Here is a 20,397-nt window from a genome sequence, read left to right on the forward strand (position 1 = left end):
GAAACTGTTAGGAACATGGCCAATAGGATTGTACCTAAGTTTGTTGCTGAAAAGACAATGCAACCATTGTTAATATGATTGTGGTTTTTATTTTATTAATTATTCCAAAGAGTGCCTGTTCTTACAAGGGTTGTTGATAATGTGTTGCCATATTTCAAACTCTAAAGCTACATATCATGTTGAAGGTATCATGTTGAAGGCGTGGAAGAAATATAAATTATTTTCATCATGTAATAAAGTCACTATACATTTTATGATTTTCAAAGAATTGAAATGAGCATCTCAGTTTGAATGATGCTGTCCTACAAACTCTTAATGAGATGTTTCCTATACATATACTGTTAGCTCTGCGATAAAAATAGAACTCGAATCTTTCTAAACTTACAGGGTTAGAGGCGCAAAATTAATGGGAAGAATCCCTACCTACATTGTTCTTCCATGGCAGTATATGAAGGGATTGATGGGTCCTGAAGATACTAGTGTCCTAAATCATCTTCAGATCCAACCACCGTGCTTTCTCCGATATCTTGTTTGCTACATGGAGCACCATTTCCTTCTAATTTAACAGCTTGATTTAGTTCATAATCCTGTTCTTCAAGGTCTGCTTCCTTCTGAATTCTACTCAATGAAGCTTGATCTTCCTGGTTTGGTACTGATACTTCATATTTTGGTGTATTAGTTGTCACCGGAACACGTGCGTCCATAACGTCAGCAACTCTCACCTTATAAAGTAAATGGTTTCATTAGCACAAGTTATCACAGAAATTCCACCCATTGGTAGAGAATAAATTTAAAAATGGAGAATCAGTGCATGATATCAAAGTTATTTTGAAATCTAGCTAACAAAAAAAAAATCATTTCCTCAAAACTTCAATAATAAGCGATGTAGAAAATAATGGAGGTAAATGACATTTATGCAGTTGTTGCTGTGTGAGACTAGAAGTTATAGAATTGGTCTCTTTCAAATGCAACCCGTAAATTGCAGTAATTATATAGCACCGGTTTTACATAGGGAAAAAAGTAATATTAAAAGTGAAACAAAAGAAAAATCTATGGACTATGGCTACGGCGTATACTCCAATCAGGTACGAGGATGGAGACCAATTGACTCTATATCAATTCAAATAACTAAGCATTGAAGTTATCACGTTTCATGTACAGGTAGTCAGATACAATAAACCAACCTTTCTCCTACTTCTCAATTATAAATTCTATTAAATTCCGATAAATCCTGCATATCAACTCTCTCTCATACACACACACACAGACACACACACAATGAGCATTTACCCGAATTAAAATCATTGTTTTGAAGTACCTGGAATGGTTCCATAATATTTGATTCCTGATATTCTGATTGGCTGATTGCTTCTTCAGCTTGTAGCTCCATAGAATCTCTAACAAGCTGACTCAAAAATGATACATCATCGGACATCATCCCGAGACCTTTCAGCATCTTAGAACCCAGTTGTAAGCTAGTCTGCAAGAATCAACTTACTATTTAGCAGCAGTTTCCACTTAAATTATGAGCAGTGGTTACAAGCTCCAACCATCAGGAGAGGGGAAAAAGTTATTGACAATACCTCAGCCTTTTCCAAAGTAGCATCTGTTGCACCTGCTTTCTTCAGATCTAAAAGATGTTTTAGATCTCGAGCTCTGGCATATATTGGAACCTTATGAATTTCATCATAAAGTAAGCAATTAAAACAAGAGATGATAACAGAAATAAAGACAGATAAAATATATCAAGCAGTAAAAAAAAAATTAACCAACTTCACATATTTGACCTTAGAGGTGCATGTTCTTCTGTTTCTAATATTGTGTGCAAAAAATTGGGCGTATGTTGTATAAAGAGATTTCCAATCAAACACAATGAACTGTAAGTTTCGTGAGATAAATTTTGGGGTCTATCGCTATTCATTTTATAAACAAATTGAAGGAAAAAAAACTAGTCACTAAGTTCTCCGTCTTAGGTGTATCCTCTATACACATTATAAGTTGACATAAGAAAAGAAGACGCTGGGAATGGGGGTAGGTGTAGGGAAGAGATTATTACTGCAGGAAAAGCCAATCGTAACCTCTGAACAGCTTCAATTGACTTCTCCTTCTCGGTGAGCATAATCATGATAGCTTTTGGAGAAGAGATTCCGGCAGATTGAAGAACAGCTGGACGTGATCCATCCCCATATAGAATAGGAAAACCAAGTTTTCTAGCTGTCTGTTAATGATGGGAGAAAAAAATTAAATAAATGGTGGACGAAAGAGATTCCAATATGAAGGGTAAGAAATGTCATCAAAGAAAGCATTCATTATCTTGATAAAAACGTCTGGAAAAAGGAAAATGTTCTATGCAAATACTAGTAGTCATCGAAATAGCTACGCACAATGCTCAAATACACTAACCTTTACAACCCTGGGGTCAATATCGAATGCCACATAAGTCGATCCTATTGCATCACCATCTCCCCCTGAAGCCATTGGGTTGGACAGCAAATTGGCAAGGACCTTTATATAATAAGGAACAAAAGGTGAAATTTAGAAATGGGAAACGTAAATGACAGGTTGTGCAATGTATTGATCGACCTACCTGGCCCATTTGTCCAAATCCAAGGATGACAACGGGTTCATTAACTTCGAAGTTAACCATCTCAGGATCTTTCTGTTTCTGCAAATAACTTGGTACTCAGCCAACACATATCTCTTGAAGGAACAGCTATATACTTCCACGTATTTTTAACATCTCAGTTATAAAATAATTATAAGGGAAAATAAGTTGATGCTTAAAATCCAGTGAGTGCGAAGTTTGTGCTTTTAGGACCTACTAATGATACAGCATGTGAATTATTTTGTACTTGCAATCTTAAGTTATATTTCTTATGCAGGACGTTTCATTTCAAATAATACACTAGTAATCCGCTACAGACAATCATTCTCACAATTCTTGTATGCGTGTCGTGTGTGTGCAAAAAACTTCCAAAATTATAACTCTTAACACATGAAAAGGCATACATTATCAACATCATATTTGTCTTCAATAAAGCTAGCAGCCCTCCTTCCAGCTTCATTCAGAAATGGGGTTAACGCCATTGACAATACAACGACAATTATGAGCAGCTTGTTCAGCTCAAGTGGAAGCACCCCAAGACTGTTTACAACAAACCACAAAATTTCCAATTAAGAACAAACATGATAGTCAGACTCAAACAGCATCAATGTGATAGGTTATATATTTTCCTACCTATTCGCCAAAGAGAATACTACAAATCCAAACTCTCCTCCTTGGGATAGAAGCAATCCTATTCTTACACTTTCTTGTAAAGTAAGGCCAACACGAGGACCGATTGCAGTTATGATCAATGTCTTGATAGTAATTAAACCCCCCAAGAGCGCAAGTACATTTGGCCACTCTCTCAAGAGAACCTGCAGTAAAATTAATAACAATAACTATACATGGGAAAACAGACAGACATCTGTAGTTTCATACACGTGATGGGTATATTTCATAATTCCATGCAAAAAGCAAGCTGGTAAGATATATGTTCTTTAATGCATGATATCAGAGTATATCCTAAATTTGTTATTGGCCATCTGTATTTGTTGGCGCTCTATACGTCTAATCCTTGGCGTCATGAAGTGTTGTTATGGGCCACCTGCACTAGTCCATGCTCCAGATGTTTAGTCTTGGGCGATAGGGGTGCATTGAAATCGCACATTAATTAGAATATGTCTAAAGTAGTCCTTTTGAGGCTTGGACAATTCTCACCTCTTGAAATAGCTTTCAAGGTTGAGTTAGACCTTTACCCCAATTATACGAGATGTCATATCAACACATTTTTTTTTTAAAGAATAACAAGAAAAAGGTGTGTGTGTGAGTATCCCCACTTCCAGAAAACATTAGGAAATTGCTTGAGAATTTGAAATTATCCAAGTAAAATACAGTTTCAGTTTGTTTTGATCAAAATCTTGGGCCATTACTGTGTTTTGATAGGAATCCAACAATGATAGGCCAACATTTGACGCCATAACAACAAAGCATCCAACAATCCAAACAAGTACTAAATCACCCAAAAAAAAATTCCTGTGCCATTAATATATCTAGTTTATAACTAAGATTGCATATATACATAGATACAACAGTCCAGTAATTACTAACACTGCAAACAAAGACAATATAACTATGTCATATATATATATATATATATATATATATATATATATATATATATATATATATATCTTAAATGATAATCATATTCACCTGCATGTCAATTGAAGTCCCTGTAGTTAGAAAAAACAACCCGAGCAGCAAGCCTCTAAATGGTCTTATGTCAGCTTCAATCTGGGTCCTGAAATTTGTCTCTGCTAGGATTGCCCCAGCTAAAAATGCTCCAAGCTGGATTGTGACATTACATACAATTGACACACGGGTATTCAATATTTTCCATAATCCCATTGTCAACCCAAACATAAAACACTGTGCATTGAAAAATAGCGAACCGTGTCACTGAAGCCCAATTTCTGTGTGAGTAGTGAAGTCCCAGCAATAGTCAGCAAGCAAAGAGCGACAAAAGCCTCTGAACTTCTTGTATCTGCTACAACCTGAATTTCACCAACAATTTACTGACTAGAATGCATCAAAAATGAGTCTGGATTTGCAAGCATTTAATTTTTTGGATAAATTCCTTTGTGAAGCATATTCCATACAAACCTCAAAAATTCTTCTGAGAAAAAACTTTGCTCCAAAAGAAAGCAGGCCCAATCCACCTAATGCCTTCAAACTTTCTTGAGCAAGCATGGGCCAAATACTTCCCTCAGTCATATTCTAGAATAAGAAATAAGATAGCACGGGGTGAACAATATACACACAACTTGATGCATCTGATAATAAAAAATAACCAATTTAGTTAATCATAGGAAATATAATACTTAAGCAAAATCCGGAACTACATTAAGGAAAAAGGTCAGCTTTCAATAGAAGTTGGAGTCCGACGACCTAAAAGTCCTACTTTTGATATTTAAAGTTAAAAAAAATGCCATTTGAATGTAGAAAGTGAAAAAGAACAGTATGAGCACAATGCTGTAACATGGTGTGTATGCACAAACTCACACACATACATGTAGGCATGCATAAAGAAAAACTTATAGTAGATAGGTATAAACACAAAATTTAAATGAATTATTTTAGAGAAGTAAAGGTTCTGTGTATATCTTTGATAAAACAATGCTCCACGATTTTTTGTAAGCTAAGAGTTTCAGATACCATGTAAAGGATCAACTTTGTTTAAGCTGTTTTGTGGATGCTCGTGAACAGTTTTATATCTAACAATGCCCCAATGACTTAAAAACTGACATTATACTCTTACCATAAAAAATAGAGATAAAATTTTTTTAAAAAAAAATAAGAAAGAAAGAGAGATAGTTTTGAAGAAAGAAGCAAGATCGACCTTAATAGGCTTCCAACTATTGTATTATAATTTATAGTTGGGATAAGTTCAAGTATATTAGAATTTACAAGTGCTGTACATATAAGCCCACCCATATTCTAACCATAGCTTGAACAGATAAGCCTATATATTCTAGTTGTAATACATATTCTGTCACTCCTTAGTCTAGACCATAGATGAAAATGATACCCAATTTGTTAACTTAGTACAAGTGGCTGATTCCAGTCTAGTAATTAGTCTATGGCTATGCTCCAACTTTTCACATAAAAAGTACCACATGGTAGTTAAGTGTTATACACACGAGACTAGCACCCCCAAATTACAGGCCCATATAAAAAAAAAAAAAAAAAGGGGCAACCCAGTACACTAAAGCTCCCGCATACGCAGGGTCCGGGAAGGGGTCCCACCTTTTTGGTGTATTACGCAGCCCTACCCTGTTTTTGCATATACTAACGTATATTCTTACTACATATAGTACGGTGTAAATATCATCACCAAACAAAAAATGCATTTTTGCCTGTATGCCAAAGCACAATAAAGAGCTCTACTAGACCTAAAACTGTTAACTCCGGGTCCATAAAGAAGCAACCAAAATGACAATGTGTTAACAGAAAAAGTGAAAGTGTGAGATACATGTTAATATTATTAGCAGTTTACACCTCACCTGGCTCTCAAGTACTGGAAGTATGACCAAAAGAGGTACAACAGCTATGTCCTGGAGATAACAAACAGTAGAAAAAGGACAAAGTTAATTCAACCAGAGCTTTTGTTTACCGACACCAAACTTGTCAATGTAATGAGGCATATCAGAAGATATCAGCAGGTAACCTAAATTATCAACGATTTAACATTTTTTGTGATAAAAAAATTACATACTTGGAAGATGAAGACGGTGTAACCAAACAAGGGTATAAGACAAAAACCTGCAAAAGAAGTATCCCAAGGGTTGCTGAACCAAGCCTTGTAGGAAGCTCGCCTTTCTCTGCAAGAAGCTACAAGCATACAAACATTTGATAAATTGCATTGTCCATGTTAAGTGTCACATCACAATGGTTTCATGCATGCAGAATGCCTAAAAACCAATAATGTATAACAACTTATAACATTATTTCCGTTGTAATTTCTCAGTTAACATAGCAAAAAGAAATAGCATATGAAAGAACAACACTGGATAACAAGTGTACAACTGTAGAATTAGTAACATACATCACAAGGTACTGCAGATACATCAACATCATGACTTTTGTACTAACGAAGTACAGGACTTGCCTAGCTTATTTCCAATTTCAAATGTATTCAAAATCACAAATACCTGTAGAACAAATGCAGAGGATGACAGAGAGAGAGCAGCCCCAATCACTACAGCTTCATCGACACTCCTGATGTTCACCTATAAATATCTCAAAATAAATTAAAGGTTAAAGCAAGAAGCCTCTTCTAGTTTCCTCGATAACACACATTTTTATATCAAGCTATAATTAATTATCTATGTTATCAAAAGTCGTCTTGAAAAAGCTGTTAGGTGTAGGTCTACAGTCAGGTTTTTAAGAACGATCCTATTGCAAAACCCATTTAAGAGGAGACAAAGCATGGGCACTTGAGTTGAAATTATACTTTAGTTAGAAGAATAGGGACATTATGGATTGAACACTATATCCTATAAGGTGCAGTCGGCTACATGAATTAAGCAATGTCATTAGTCTCTATCAAACACCATTTTGAACAGTAGATTTCGTTGTTGACTTAGGCAGAAAGGATGATGTAGCATCTTGTCAACTAGGACCTTGTAAAATGTCTAGGAAGTCGGAACCATGTTGCCTATAATGGATGAAGTTTTAGAGACACTTCTGGTCTTTAAAGACAGCTAAACCAGATTAATTAAGTAAAGTGGCTTAAGGTCAGGGTGACTTGTAGCTTGGTGCAAGTTTGCAGAACCATCAACTCAGGTATATCCCAAGAAGACCATAAAAACAACAACAGAATTATACCTCATTCCCTAAACTTGTTTACACACACAAAAAAAAAAAACTTATTTGAAGTGTCTGTATCTGCATGTGCGTGTTCTGTTACTTCTGTATGTCTCTCACCAGAATGGCTGGAGTTTACAATAATGACAAAAATACAAACAAGAAGCAAAAAATGCTAGATATATAGACATAGGTCTTACCAGATCAGACCTTGAGTGGAAAAGGAATTCCAAAATCTTTGTTCCAACAGCTCCATTTGGTGGAAGCTCAAAAGCAGTGAATGCTAAAGTAGATAGTAGAACCTTCAAAAATGTTAAAATGATAATTAAAATAAGAAATATGGACAATACGGATCAAAATTAAATAAGAAATTAGTGTTTTCCCTTTAGAAGTTGAAGAGAAATTATAAATAATGAATGACTAAGTATAATAAATCAATAACAAACATCTGTGTTAAACAATGAGTAAATTGAGTGGAATGGCTTAAAAAATTAGCTTTACATGTCCACTGCCACTGCCAAAGCATCATACCTGAGTCAGTCCCATTCCAAAGGCATATTTTGCAAGAGCCTTCAGACGTGCTAGGGAAAGTTCTAAACCCATCTCAAACAGCTGAAAAGAAATAAGCATTATTTCAGAGTAATTATAAACCGTTTGTTTCAGAACTATTACAGCGGATTATCATTTATCACCATGACAGGAAGGAATATAGGTTATTCATGCTTATAATTGATCATTATAAGAAGTTCTTCTAAAACCTCTGGTCATATATTAATGTGCATGTTTGCTACCTTGTCTCAGAACGTATGAGAACATAACAGAAAATTTGCTACATCTAAGTTCCAAAATCCAAGTTTAGGTTCAAACAATGCTGCTGTTGAAATTATATAAAGTAAAATGGGTCAATCAACTGAGATTTGGGACCTATGTAGAAAATAAAAGTAAATAATGCAGATGGAAATCGAGCTTACATGCATAATTACAAAAAAAATAAATGATAAGAATTCATGTTGTAAATTAGAGTTTGCAACACCAGAGTTCCAGAAAGAAAAACTCGGCGGAGATGTCTTCTTTGACTATGGTATATATAAAACGCACTAAAACATTCTTAGTGCACTTTATCAGGAAACTGGTGAAAGGAAATAATTAAAAACCTGACTATAATCTCCTTCTAAACTTTCTTTAAAAACTAATAAAACAAGAAACACCAAGTAAAATGATAATCACTGGATATTGATATCAGTGTGGACTACCAGTCTTTTTTTTAAATAGAGCAATAACATGCTAAAATATGTTTGCATATATCACTGCTCCAATGATACATTTGAGGGTGACAAACTAATGCTAAAAATATATATGAAGTAAAAGAAGAAAAATAACAAGAGTAGCAGCGTCACCTTACTGAGATTTATCTTACCAAGAAAAGGATCCCCCATTCAGACAAAACTTTAACATCTTCAAGGTTCCTAATTAAACCAAACTGATTTAGCACCACTCCAGCACAAAAGAAACCAAGTATCTGAAAACAATAACCATTATATTTCTTTCAATCATTCATATATAAGGCAATAAATTCTGAATTCTTTTTACATCATCTAAAGCCTGTGTTTGTACAATTAACTTAAAAAATGCATTAATCCATACTAATAAAGAGCATTACATGATAATGATTATTGAGAGATGAGATTATGACAAAGCCATCAAGAAATTCTTACAGGACTGGCTTTAATTAATTTGAATGAGGGGACAATAAAGACAGTGACGGCCAAGAAAGTAAGAGTATCCAATCCTAAATCATTGATGACTTCAACCGCACTAGCAACGTCATATGAAACATTTGTTTGTAACCGATCCCACCGTAGTGGCCTATGCTTGGAGAAATAGGATAAATTCCAACCAGAAAATGAAGGAGCATCCAGAGGCCTTCTTCTTGTGAATTTTTCTGATGCAGCAGTACTTTGACATTGAAACAGAATGTGCTTGTCAACTGAATAATGCGTGAACATAGAACTTGTATGAACCCGCGAAACAGCACGAGAATAACCGGGACTCTTTTGTTTCGTCAGGTCATATCCCTGCAGAGTATATTCAGAACAAGCAATCAACAATACAATTTTAAGAGGGGGGAACCAATATAATGTTTCACTCGATACAATAATTTTAACAAGGGTTATGTTATGTTAACCAGTGCCCTAAGGGCACTTGTTAAGGAAAGCAAAATTAGTAGGTTTGCATTGGATCCAACAATATTTTAACTTTTAAAAGGTCAAATTCATCACTTTTCACCATTTTTCAATGCAATATTACTATTTTTATCCTCTTGTCCTAAGGGCACTCTTTAGCATTTCCCTTTAAACAATTGTGTTATTTGAACACACAATTTGTTCACACTGTAAAAACATTGTATGCCACTATTTACAAATACACATCAACTTTGTAACATGGCAAACACAATTGAGATACATAGGTAATTACATTTAGCATATGATTGATGATGATGATGAATATCATGTAAATTTGAACACAATAGTTTTTTTACACAACCTTGTTCATTCCTTCTTTACATAGATAGATAATATAGTTCAAATAAGAGATTAATCAACGTAATTAATCACATATTTGAATTGTATTAACCATGTAATCAAGAAACGGATAACTGTTGCGTCAAAAAGTTATTGTGTTTAAACTTCAAATATCATATGGTAAATATAATTAACCATGTATATGAACTGCGTTAACCATGTAATGAAAGATGAATAGAGCATACCGTGTAAAAATTTGTTTAAAAATAACATTTATGAAATATGAATATGCACACGAGTTAGCAGCAACATATTTAAAGTTCTGAGGAATTTCCAGTTTTGTTTATATATATGATATGATAATAAAGAATACGGATTGATTGATGTTACCTTGAGGGTTTGGGAAGAAGCTAGTAAAGATTCCAACATAGTGGCAGTGGCAGTGGTTAATTAGAAAGTAACAAAACCGAAGTTGGGGAAGCTCATTTGCATTTGTTTATTCCACTAATAGACATAGAATTCAAAATTCTGTTGAGAGATAAAAGTAGCCACACAAGAAATGGAAAAAAATAGCTTAGAAGTATCAGTGGATACCTCAAAATAATGGAGGAGGAGAAAGATACACGTAGACTTAAGAAGAAGAGAGGTGAAAGATAGAAGAAAACAAAAGGCTTGTAGAAAGGATTTGGATATGGTGTTGGAATCTTGCATGAATGAACATATGAATTGTGTGTCTGTGAATTGTTGCCATCTCAGCAATTCAATTTTTGCGTCTACTGATGTGGAAGTTGTGGTTCACAAATATTTCTCAGATTTTTCATGTTGGAGAGACAAATACGTGGTTTACCATGTGGCAATTGCTTTTTTTTTTTTTTTAGCATAATACTCTTTTTTTTTTTTTGAAGGAAGCAGAATAGTCTTTCATTTATTCAGAAAATAGAAAATAAATATATGATTCCCTCAAAAACAAAAATATACTCCTATGGGTGTTCTAGCAAATGCCTATAGGAGTTGCTAATGTACACCCACTTATTTTTAAGAAGGTGTGTTTTAGCAACATTCACCTTAAGGTGTATTTAACAACTTTTTAGTTATATCTTTGCTAAAACACACCTTAATAAAAACTAGTGGGTGTATCCTAGCAAACCCCATATATATATATATATATTTTGTCAAAAGGACTAACATTCACATTTTTAAAAATATAAAGTAAAATCAATTAAAAAAAAAGATAAAGGACCGAAACAAATTTTTGGTAAAAGATATAAGACGAAAAAATAAATTTAAAGAAAAAATTATTGTCTTATTTTATGTCAAAAAAAACACAACACTTGTTATATTTTAAGGAAGTAGATTGTCGAAAATACTATTACAAGAATATTATTTCTACAAGAAAGGTTTGATTAAGAACTTTCTTTTGGTAAAACTACAGTATATTTAAAGATCTCACTTAATCTTGGACCGGCTTCGAAAGTCAGGGGTCAGGGGATAAAAGGTGGATGAAGATAATCAATAATCGGGATGAAATGAAACAACATTCATTTCAAATATGCAAATTAATCATAATCCAAAGGGAAACCGATGGTGTGTATGTGTGCATGTGCAATCAATGCATAACATTTCCATGCCCCTATTAAACAACGGTGGATACTTCATATCTTTAACATAGTTTTCTTTATTAAAAACAGCTTAATAGGTTCAAACACAATTACACTCTATGGCATCGAACTTTTTCATACCAAAACAATCTCAGGAACAATACAGGCACTTGCGAACATAATACAGCCCCCAGGAGAGGATGGAAATAAATGAACATCTGGTTTGACATTTATTTAAGCTACATAATTTAGGTACCACTCTATAAGCCACAGTCCCAATTTCAGTACTGCTATAGTTTTTTATACCATGTGCATCATATGATGTATCCACAGAGTGGACTTCATTGTAAATAACTAGGAATTGGCTGGCGCAAATTTTAGTGAAATGCTATTGACACAATGGCGTTCGTTCGTGGGTGTCGGAAATCCTTCACCTTTAAATACATGACCGAGATGTCCCCCACAAGCAGCACATGTTATTTCTATCCTCATTCCATCTGGGTCCGGCTGGTGGTGAAACACATAAATTTTATCAGGTTTATAAAGACTTAAATTGCTGATGCAGTAATAGTAATATCCAAAGATAGTGAAGAGTGGAGTCCCGCATAAGAAGAAATAAGAACAAATAAACTCACGTGGCGGTTTATAGCTCCAGGAACACCCTCATAGAAGGCTGGCCAGCCACAACCGGAATTGAATTTTGTTGTTGACTTGTAGAGTGGAGTCCCGCAACCTGCACAACTGTAGACTCCCTCCCCAAAGAATTTGTCATATTCTCCTGTTCCAGGGTACCTTGATAATAATACCAAAACATTTTCTTGTTAACAGAAAAGGAAATCTCAATTTTGAGTCTATATAACATCAGCTGTTATTCGTTCAAGTTGACAGAAAAGTATCGGTACAAACAACTATATTTAGTGTGAAAGAGAGTGAAATATATTAAACTCAAACAGTTCAGGTAAAATTTTCATCAACATAATAGATATTACAAAATCCAAAAAGATATAACATGTGAAACATACTGCAGGTTTTTGTCTAATCAATTGCCTAAGATTACCAATTTAATATGACAAAATCATCATCCAGACTACACATTTAACAATTGACTTTCTCTCAATATTTCCTCCAAAAAAATTATAAACAAATATACATTTATATATAATTATATATGATAGTGGGTATTTTTTTTTTTTTTTATAAAATATCAAAGTTAAAAAATCTTTAAAAGATATTAAAATTTCATTGCAAGACCACCTCAAGAAGATAAAATGCTATCTTCTCCCATTAATATTATCATGTTAGAAGATTTAGTGGTTACTCCAATAACATCACTGCCCCAAAAACCATACTCCAACAAATTTATTGCATGTTTACAAAACTTTGCAAGAGATCTTTGTGTTCTTTTGACAGCATCTTCCCTTGACACCTGCTAAACTTCTACTGCATCACTCCTCCCTTCTCTAACCATTTACTGCAAAACTTCTAATTTCCAAGACATCTCCTTAACCACAAAAAGCCTAAAACATTGCTGCTCCTCTGCCCAATTTAATCTCCTCTGCTTCTCCTCCCTGCCACATGCCTATGATAATATCACACAAACAACAAAGAACCAAAATCATATGAAGCCCTTATATCTCCATATGTTAATCCTCTATATCCTTTTCCATTTAAAGGGCATGAGTACAGCAAATGCTGAAACCGTGACCTTTCAAAGAGCGTGAGTAAAATGATATCATGTTTCAAAATGTTACATAAATGTGTTAGTTGTAGTATTGTATGAAAATTACATATGCTCAATTATGCGGTGCTCTAAATAATGTGATACAGAAAATGGTGAAGTTCTTATTCCTTAATTCGCATCTCTGATAAGTTTTTAATAACTAAAGATGAACACCACAGACTTAAATGTTATAATATGATGTTAAAGTTATATTGATTCATCAAAGACATGCACCGACCCCATTTATTTCAAAAAAACTAATTGATTAATTCTTATAGTTGCAAATCAGTAAAAGTTGTGCCTTAATTCAACATAGAGTTACAAAAAAAGTAGAGGATGAAAGACAATACACCCTAGTTACATTTCAAGCATGATACAGATCCCAAAACTATAATTGTCACATCAAATCTGCATCACCCAACCAGCCCGATGTCAGCCATAGTGTTTGTACTTAATTGATTTTAAATTTTGGCCTCTTTCAGCATGTTCTATCCAAATCAGTTGAAAAGTCGTTACTTCCTTTTACTTAAAAAATAAAAATGTAATACTCCCCATGTATATTTGCAAAATATGCAGATAAACTAAGCGCTCAGGTGTTCATCAAGTTTGAGCCCTTCTCGTCAAGTGCGTACAATATATTAGCACAAGAAATGGGTAAGAAAAAAATTCTGAATGGACACAACTTACTCGCTCTTGAACAATGTTATACTCCCTCCGTCCCAAAATAATTGAGCTTTTTGATCATTTCACACGTATTAAGAAAAGTGTATAAGTGAGAGAGAGAGAGAGAGAGAGAGAGAGAGAGAGAGAGAATGGTTTTAAGTGTCCTTGTCTAAGTATTGATGCATTCACCATTATCATAAATGCAAAGTGGAAGATATTGAACTGAAAGTGATGAAATTAGTATTAATTAGAGTGTAGAATTGGAAAAAGGTGATTAATATTGCATTGGAAAGTGAAATGGGCCATATATTTTGGGACAATTTTTTTAACAAAAGGCTCAATTATTTTGGGACGGAGGGAGTAATAGTCATAAAGTTAAGCATAGAACTATAAAAAGAATTGAATTAAAAACCATGTTAGAAGTAATTTCAGAGATGGGTTCAAAAATGTTGGTCATTCCTGTTATAAGTTTTTGAGGTTAGAAGAGTTAGGGATTCAGAAATACAGAAATGGAAGTAGAGATATTTGATAACTTGATATGCAGAAATTTCAGCCAAAACCATATTAGTGTGTGGATAATAATGTGAAACACATAGAATGTAAGAAACTTCTCTTATCTCTAGTGTGATCACCTAACTTACATGACACTGAGCACATTTATGAGTAGTTGTTTAATGTTTACATTATATTATTTTGTAGTCTTTCTTGCTGCGATACTCCACTTAACTTAACCAGATCATCTTCATGCCCTTCTCCTTTAGAAAATGAAGTTAAAGTTTATAAATAAATTCAAAGATTTCCTACATAGAAGCTGGCTGGCTCCATTTCATTAAGCCATAATAAAACTTACCACTTACCATGGTTTTCATAGTGCTATATTACATGGTTACCTTACTTTTCTAGTCTAACTTCCCTGTTCCCTATTTGGATAAATAGCTCAACTAAGAGCTTATGGCATAAAGTGCTTATGTATAAGCTATTTCTATAATATAAATAAAATCAAATTGTTTTCATATAAGCATAAGTTGATTTCATAAGCTATAAAATAAGAAAGCTTGATTGATTGAGAGTTTGAGAGATGAAATAACGTACTCGGTGCCTTTCTGCCTCAGAATTCGAAACTGCTCAGGGGAGAGAATAGCTTGCCATTCTTCCTCCGATTTCTGGACCGAGCCAGGAGTAGGTGCAGCAGACATGGCGACAATTCCACCGCGAAAACCACGCTTCGGCTGACGAATGGAGATGGTAGGGAGAGAGTTGGGTGGGGTGAAGGTGAATTTGGAGTTGAAGAGAAAGGTAGGGTTAGAACAAATTGAGGAGATGGGTTTGGTGACGTTGAGGGAAGAAAGAGGTGTTATCCTTAGTATATTCACAGTCATCTTGTGTTCATCAAGGCGTGTGCGTGTGACACTCGAGAACCAATCTACCAATTCTTCTTCTTTGGATATGATCGGGTCTTTGTACCAAATTTTCAATTTGGTCCATGACTTTGTTAATAACTTAAAATGGTATATGTCTTTATCAAATGTTTTTCGGTTAGGTCCCTCCGTTAGTTTACCTCAACACCAAATCAGTCGGGCATGCGTCCTCCAACACCGAATCAGCCGGGCCTGCGTCCTCCAACCCCAAATAAGCATTGATTGCAGGTAAATATGGCGATTTTATTCTATTTTTATAAACATTTGACAAAGACAGAAACCATTTTGAGTTATTAATAGAGTCGGGAACCAAATTGAGAATTTGGTACAAAGACAGTGACCAATTTGATGATTTACACTTGTTAAAAGCCTAAAAAAAAATTAAAATGAAAATATTTTTAATCAAAATTTTATAAAAATTACTGTTCAAAATTTATACCCATCAACGCAGTAAAAAAAGAGGATAGATGAGCACTCTGTGATCGTCTAAACGCTAGTATATGTACTAAAAAGGATAAGATTTTGGGATGACTTTTTTATTATTTCAATTATACTCTTAAATATATTTTTCTATATCAATGTTGTATTATTGGTGTTATTCAAAAATATAAAAATTATATTATATTTGTTAAATTATTGTTGTTATTGAAAAATGATAAACATGATTTGTTGGGCAAGTAACAATTTGAAAGTCACAAATATTTGTATTTATAATTTTAATCAAAATTTCAAATAAAATGCATTTGCGTCAGCACAATAGAAATAATGGAAAGATGGACAACCATTAATGATAGTAAGAATAATCTCACTGCAATATAACAATATCTTATTTAAAAAAAGGGAAAATTTATGTATGTTGAGGAGAGCTTATTTTGATTTATTTAGCAAAAGTATAATTAGATACCAAAATATATATAAAAAAAAATTAATCGCGATATAAATACAATATTTATTAATTTTTTCCACTAATATACTCTTATTTATTGCATTTTAATCTTCTATAACTATTCCGCTAATCGTGTTTTAATAAATGATACACATTTTGTCATTAAAATCAATATTGTTGATAATTTATATCTTTATCTAAACTATATACAAAGAGAATAGGAGATTTTGGAGAAATTTTGTTTTGATATTCTTGTTATTCAATTATACCTTAACAAATTTTCATATAATAGTGTTATTGGAGTTGTTGGAGATATAGTTGGGATATCGTTGTTTCTCCTTGATGTCTGTCCTTTCTCTTGGTTTGCCTTAAAAAAAATGTTATTGGAGTTATTAAAAAAGATAAGATCTTTTTGTTATATTTGTTAGTGTATTATTGTTGTCATTCAAAAAGATAAATATGATTTGATAAGTTTGTTACATTTGAATTCTTATTGGTGTCATTAAAAAGATAAGAATTTAGATTATATTTTTTTGTTACATTGTTAGTGTCATTGAAGTAGATAAGCAAAGCTAATTCAGTTTGCTATAATTTGAAAGCAACAAATATCTATCAATTTCAAACTTCAGCGTAATAAAAAAAGCGGAAAGACATGACGTGAATGTCCGTATTTTCATTAGTTACATATAAAGAAAATATGATTGTTTGAGTTGTTCTTTTCTTTTTTCAGTTATTCCCTTAAACAAATTTGAACATAAAAATATTATTTTGTTGTTGTCATCCAAAAAGATAAGAATGTAAATTTTATTTGTTATATTGTTTAAAAATAATATTATATTTGTTATATTGTTGGTAGATAATGATAGTTTGTTAGAACAAATTTATTATATATTCTTATAACTCCAATCAAAATTTTATATAAACCGATAGTTGTCTTGTAACACGGTGGAATTTCATAATAATAGTGTAAAAGTAAAACTCTGATCGGAACGGTGAGAGTAACAGTATTTTTTAATGGTAAAAAAGAAAAGTGTAAGATAAAATAGGATCGAAAGTTGGAACTTGGTCCAAGCAAGCAAGGACGGAGAGAGTTGTTGAATGATTATGAATGGGAAGAATGGGTCGGTGATGTAGGCGTGTGGAGAAAACGCGAACTATTACCAAACCAAACCAACGATATTGTCATGTTTCTTTCTTTCTGATACCTGTTCCACTTTTTGTCTGGTCAAATAAAATACGCCGCGCCCATTCATAAATTATTACTCCTACTAACTATTCCTTGCATTCTTAATTCATTCCTATTTGCACCCGATCACACTCATTCCTTCCTTCATTCATTCCCTTGCAATCTCAATGGCGGCTGCAGGTGGCGCAACCTCCTCCACCGCCACTCTTCGCTCCTCCGCCAAATTCTCCCCTGCTCAATTTCCTAAATCCACATTCCCTCCCCATCGACTCTCTTTTAACACCCCCAAAATTCCCAAATGCACCCTTCGTTCTGATAATCTCCTTCCTCAAAACGTCATCGTTTCCAAACCTTCTCCTCTCGAGATCCTTAAATCCTCTTCAGCTGACAGTAAGAAATCATCAAATCTCACATCTTCCAATTCAATTCAATTCAATTTAAAAAAAAAAAACTGTTATATTTTAAAAAAAAAAAAAACATCTTATAGGGTGTTGAGCTGAACTTTTCTGTTTTTGTTTGTTTTAGGATATACAAAGGAAAAGAGCAGCATAATTGTGATTGGTTTGAATGTTCACACTGCTCCTGTTGAGATGCGCGAGAAACTTGCAATTCCAGAAGCTCAGTGGCCTCAAGTTATTCAGGAGTTATGTGCTCTTAATCATATTGAAGAAGCAGCTGTTCTCAGCACATGTAATCGAATTGAAATATACCTTGTTGCCCTCTCTCAACACCGCGGTGTTAGAGAAGTCACTGATTGGATCTCCAAGGCATGTATTCATATATCTCCACCCTTCTTCATTCTGCTCTGTATGAATAAATCAATTTGATATGAAAATCCGTCAATTTAGTCCCTAAGATCTTAATACCAGAGACTAAATTTGATGTATTCTATATGGTTTATGGCCTACTTATTATATTTTTACAGTTTAGGGACTAAATTGCAGGGATTAAATTGATGGTTTATTTGTTCTGTATTAATAATATTTGTTGTTTTAATGTTGACTAGAGAATGAATTAATCATTTTTGTATTCTTGCTTTGATGATTTTGCAGAAAAGTGGGGTTTCCGTACCTGAGATTTCTAAACATCAGATCTTGTTGTATAATAAGGATGCCACACAACATCTGTTTGAAGTAGCTGCTGGTCTTGACTCCCTTGTTCTTGGAGAAGGTCAAATTCTTTCTCAAGTTAAACAAGTTGTTAAATCCGGACAAGGGGTGCCAGGTTTTGATAGGAAAATGAGTGGTTTGTTCAAGCAGGCTATCTCTGTTGGAAAACGGGTTCGAACAGAGACTAACATTTCGTCTGGGTCGGTTTCTGTTAGTTCAGCTGCTGTGGAGTTGGCGCTTATGAAGCGTTCAGAGTCTTCTTTTGGTGATGCTAGGGTGTTGGTAATTGGGGCGGGGAAGATGGGGAAGCTAGTGATTAAACATTTGGTTGCTAAAGGGTGTCGAAAAATGGTTGTTGTTAATAGAAGTGAAGAGAAAGTCAATGCCATTAGGAAGGAGTTGAAGGATGTTGACATAGTATATAGACCTCTTTCTGATATGATGGAATGTGCTGCTGAGGCTGATGTGATCTTCACTGGTACTGCATCTGAGTCCCTTTTGTTTTCAAAAGAGAACGTGGAGATTCTTCCTCCGGTTGGCCAAGGTGTGAGAAGACGGCTCTTCGTTGATATATCTATTCCAAGGAACGTGGATCCAGGTGTGTCGAAACTTGAGAATGCACTAGTGTACAATGTGGATGATCTTCGAGAAGTTGTTGATGCTAACAAGGAGGATAGACAACAGAAAGCTATGGAAGCACGGGGAATTATTCAGGAGGAATTGAATACATTTGAGGCGTGGAAAGACTCTCTTGAAACTGTTCCTACTATTAAGAAATTTAGAGCTTATGTTGAAAGGATTAGAGCTTCTGAGCTGGAAAAATGTTTGTCAAAGATGCGTGGTGATGTCTCGAAGGAACAGAAAGAAGCAATGTATGCCCTTAGTATGGGTATTGTGAATAAGCTACTTCATGGTCCTATGCAGCATCTGAGGTGTGATGGGAATGATAATAAATGTCTTGACGAAGTCCTTGAAAACATGCGTGCTCTCAACAGAATGTATGATCTTGAGACGGAAATATCATTGATGGAAGAAAAGATCAGAGTCAAGATGGGAAAGGCTAAGAAGTAAAGTAGTAAACTATTCTTCTTGAGATGTTCATCATTTCATGCCATTCCCATGGTGGCTGCAACTGCAAGCCTCTCCATCTTGTACATTACAATAGTATCTTTTTCAGACCCTTGGGAGACTCATTTTTTAATTATCATTTTTTAACATTATACGGAGGGGACTATACATTGGTATCCCCATACTGAATTTAACACGTCAAATTTATAGAGATGAGGTTGATATGGGAGTGTAGTTGTAGATTCACACTCCGCATGACGAGATGGTTCTTGTATTTTTAATATTTAATTGTTAGCATTGCAATTTGCAAGTGCTGATTTTTTGCAAGTGCTGGTTTTTAATATTAGTCTGAAATGCTGTTTTGAAGTATATGTATCTGGTTTTAATATCTTGTCTGCAATCTTTTGGTATGATTTGCCTTGCTAAATTGGATGGTTAGACAACCACAACTTTTGTCTAATTGTTTCAGGAGACTTTTGCGGTAAATGCAAGAGTGGAAGAAGGTGCTCTTATAATCATAAATTTAAGTATGTGAGCTTCATTTCATTCTTGCATAATCTGTTTCTATTTCCTGGCAATTTATCATACAAATCATCGTTCACAACTTAATTCCGGGTGTGACTTGGAACAAAATGTAAACTATAACTTTGAAAGAACTAAAAAATTGTAAAGGGACATTATCCATGTGCAACACACGCTTACCCTTCTCTGCTTGAGGGAAGATATACTATACTGGTTCAAACCAACGACAACAAATTTTCTTTTGAATCCCTTGATCTTGTGCATATGGTGTTTTGAAAATTTGAAATTAGTTAT

The 20,397-nt window shown here is 34.1% G+C and overlaps 3 protein-coding genes across 7 annotated transcripts; 1 reads left to right on the forward strand and 2 right to left on the reverse strand.

Moving 5' to 3' along the window:
* Positions 1 to 193: 193 nt before the first annotated feature.
* Positions 194 to 10,629, reverse strand: KEA3 (K+ efflux antiporter 3). 5 transcript variants are annotated; one of them, XM_085704283.1, is made up of 19 exons: positions 10,324 to 10,629; positions 9,127 to 9,486; positions 8,829 to 8,930; positions 7,943 to 8,023; positions 7,612 to 7,713; positions 6,757 to 6,834; positions 6,368 to 6,436; positions 6,109 to 6,159; positions 4,709 to 4,822; positions 4,498 to 4,599; positions 4,259 to 4,393; positions 3,239 to 3,420; positions 3,010 to 3,145; positions 2,588 to 2,659; positions 2,404 to 2,505; positions 2,057 to 2,218; positions 1,584 to 1,673; positions 1,319 to 1,480; positions 194 to 722 (listed from the first exon to the last, which is right to left on the reverse strand). In XM_085704283.1, the coding sequence occupies exons 1-19, from the start codon at positions 10,360 to 10,362 to the stop codon at positions 477 to 479; spliced, it is 2,385 nt and encodes a 794-aa protein (XP_085560409.1). In that variant the 5' UTR covers positions 10,363 to 10,629; the 3' UTR covers positions 194 to 476. The 5 variants fall into 5 exon arrangements, with proteins under 5 accessions (XP_085560409.1, XP_085560408.1, XP_085560412.1 ...); XM_085704282.1 differs by having other exon boundaries at positions 2,588 to 2,665; XM_085704286.1 differs by having other exon boundaries at positions 8,809 to 8,930.
* A 961-nt stretch (positions 10,630 to 11,590) lies between these two features.
* On the reverse strand, positions 11,591 to 15,334 carry LOC146932576 (peptide methionine sulfoxide reductase B5-like). Its single transcript, XM_085704287.1, has 3 exons — positions 15,007 to 15,334; positions 12,167 to 12,323; positions 11,591 to 12,038 (listed from the first exon to the last, which is right to left on the reverse strand). Exons 1-3 carry the CDS (start codon positions 15,291 to 15,293, stop codon positions 11,886 to 11,888), a joined length of 597 nt encoding a protein of 198 aa, XP_085560413.1. The 5' UTR covers positions 15,294 to 15,334; the 3' UTR covers positions 11,591 to 11,885.
* A 2,167-nt stretch (positions 15,335 to 17,501) lies between these two features.
* LOC146932577 (glutamyl-tRNA reductase 2, chloroplastic-like) lies at positions 17,502 to 19,950 on the forward strand. The gene is made up of 3 exons (XM_085704288.1): positions 17,502 to 17,794; positions 17,930 to 18,171; positions 18,457 to 19,950. Exons 1-3 carry the CDS (start codon positions 17,572 to 17,574, stop codon positions 19,582 to 19,584), a joined length of 1,593 nt encoding a protein of 530 aa, XP_085560414.1. The 5' UTR covers positions 17,502 to 17,571; the 3' UTR covers positions 19,585 to 19,950.
* The last annotated feature ends 447 nt before the right edge of the window (positions 19,951 to 20,397 follow it).

This window comes from Medicago sativa, chromosome 4 (assembly GCF_051527215.1).
Source record: "Medicago sativa cultivar Bolivia chromosome 4, Bolivia_mono, whole genome shotgun sequence".
NCBI classification, from domain to species: Eukaryota; Viridiplantae; Streptophyta; class Magnoliopsida; order Fabales; family Fabaceae; genus Medicago; species Medicago sativa.

Excerpts from the sequence above, each read along its gene's own strand:
- KEA3 (XM_085704282.1), bottom strand. The coding sequence starts at position 10,362 with ATGTTGGAATCTTTACTAGCTTCTTCCCAAACCCTCAAG. Across the intron at positions 4,823-6,108 it reads TTCCAGTACTTGAGAGCCAG|AATATGACTGAGGGAAGTAT; the intron begins GTGAGGTGTAAA and ends TTCTTATTCTAG. Across the intron at positions 2,219-2,403 it reads TTGACCCCAGGGTTGTAAAG|ACAGCTAGAAAACTTGGTTT; the intron begins GTTAGTGTATTT and ends CATCATTAACAG.
- LOC146932576 (XM_085704287.1), bottom strand. The coding sequence starts at position 15,293 with ATGACTGTGAATATACTAAGGATAACACCTCTTTCTTCCCTCAACGTC. Across the intron at positions 12,324-15,006 it reads CTGAGGCAGAAAGGCACCGA|GTACCCTGGAACAGGAGAAT; the intron begins GTACGTTATTTC and ends ATTATTATCAAG. Across the intron at positions 12,039-12,166 it reads CTGGAGCTATAAACCGCCAC|CCGGACCCAGATGGAATGAG; the intron begins GTGAGTTTATTT and ends TTTCACCACCAG.
- LOC146932577 (XM_085704288.1), top strand. The coding sequence starts at position 17,572 with ATGGCGGCTGCAGGTGGCGCAACCTCCTCCACCGCCACTCTTCGCTCC. Across the intron at positions 17,795-17,929 it reads TAAATCCTCTTCAGCTGACA|GATATACAAAGGAAAAGAGC; the intron begins GTAAGAAATCAT and ends TGTTTGTTTTAG. Across the intron at positions 18,172-18,456 it reads TCACTGATTGGATCTCCAAG|AAAAGTGGGGTTTCCGTACC; the intron begins GCATGTATTCAT and ends ATGATTTTGCAG.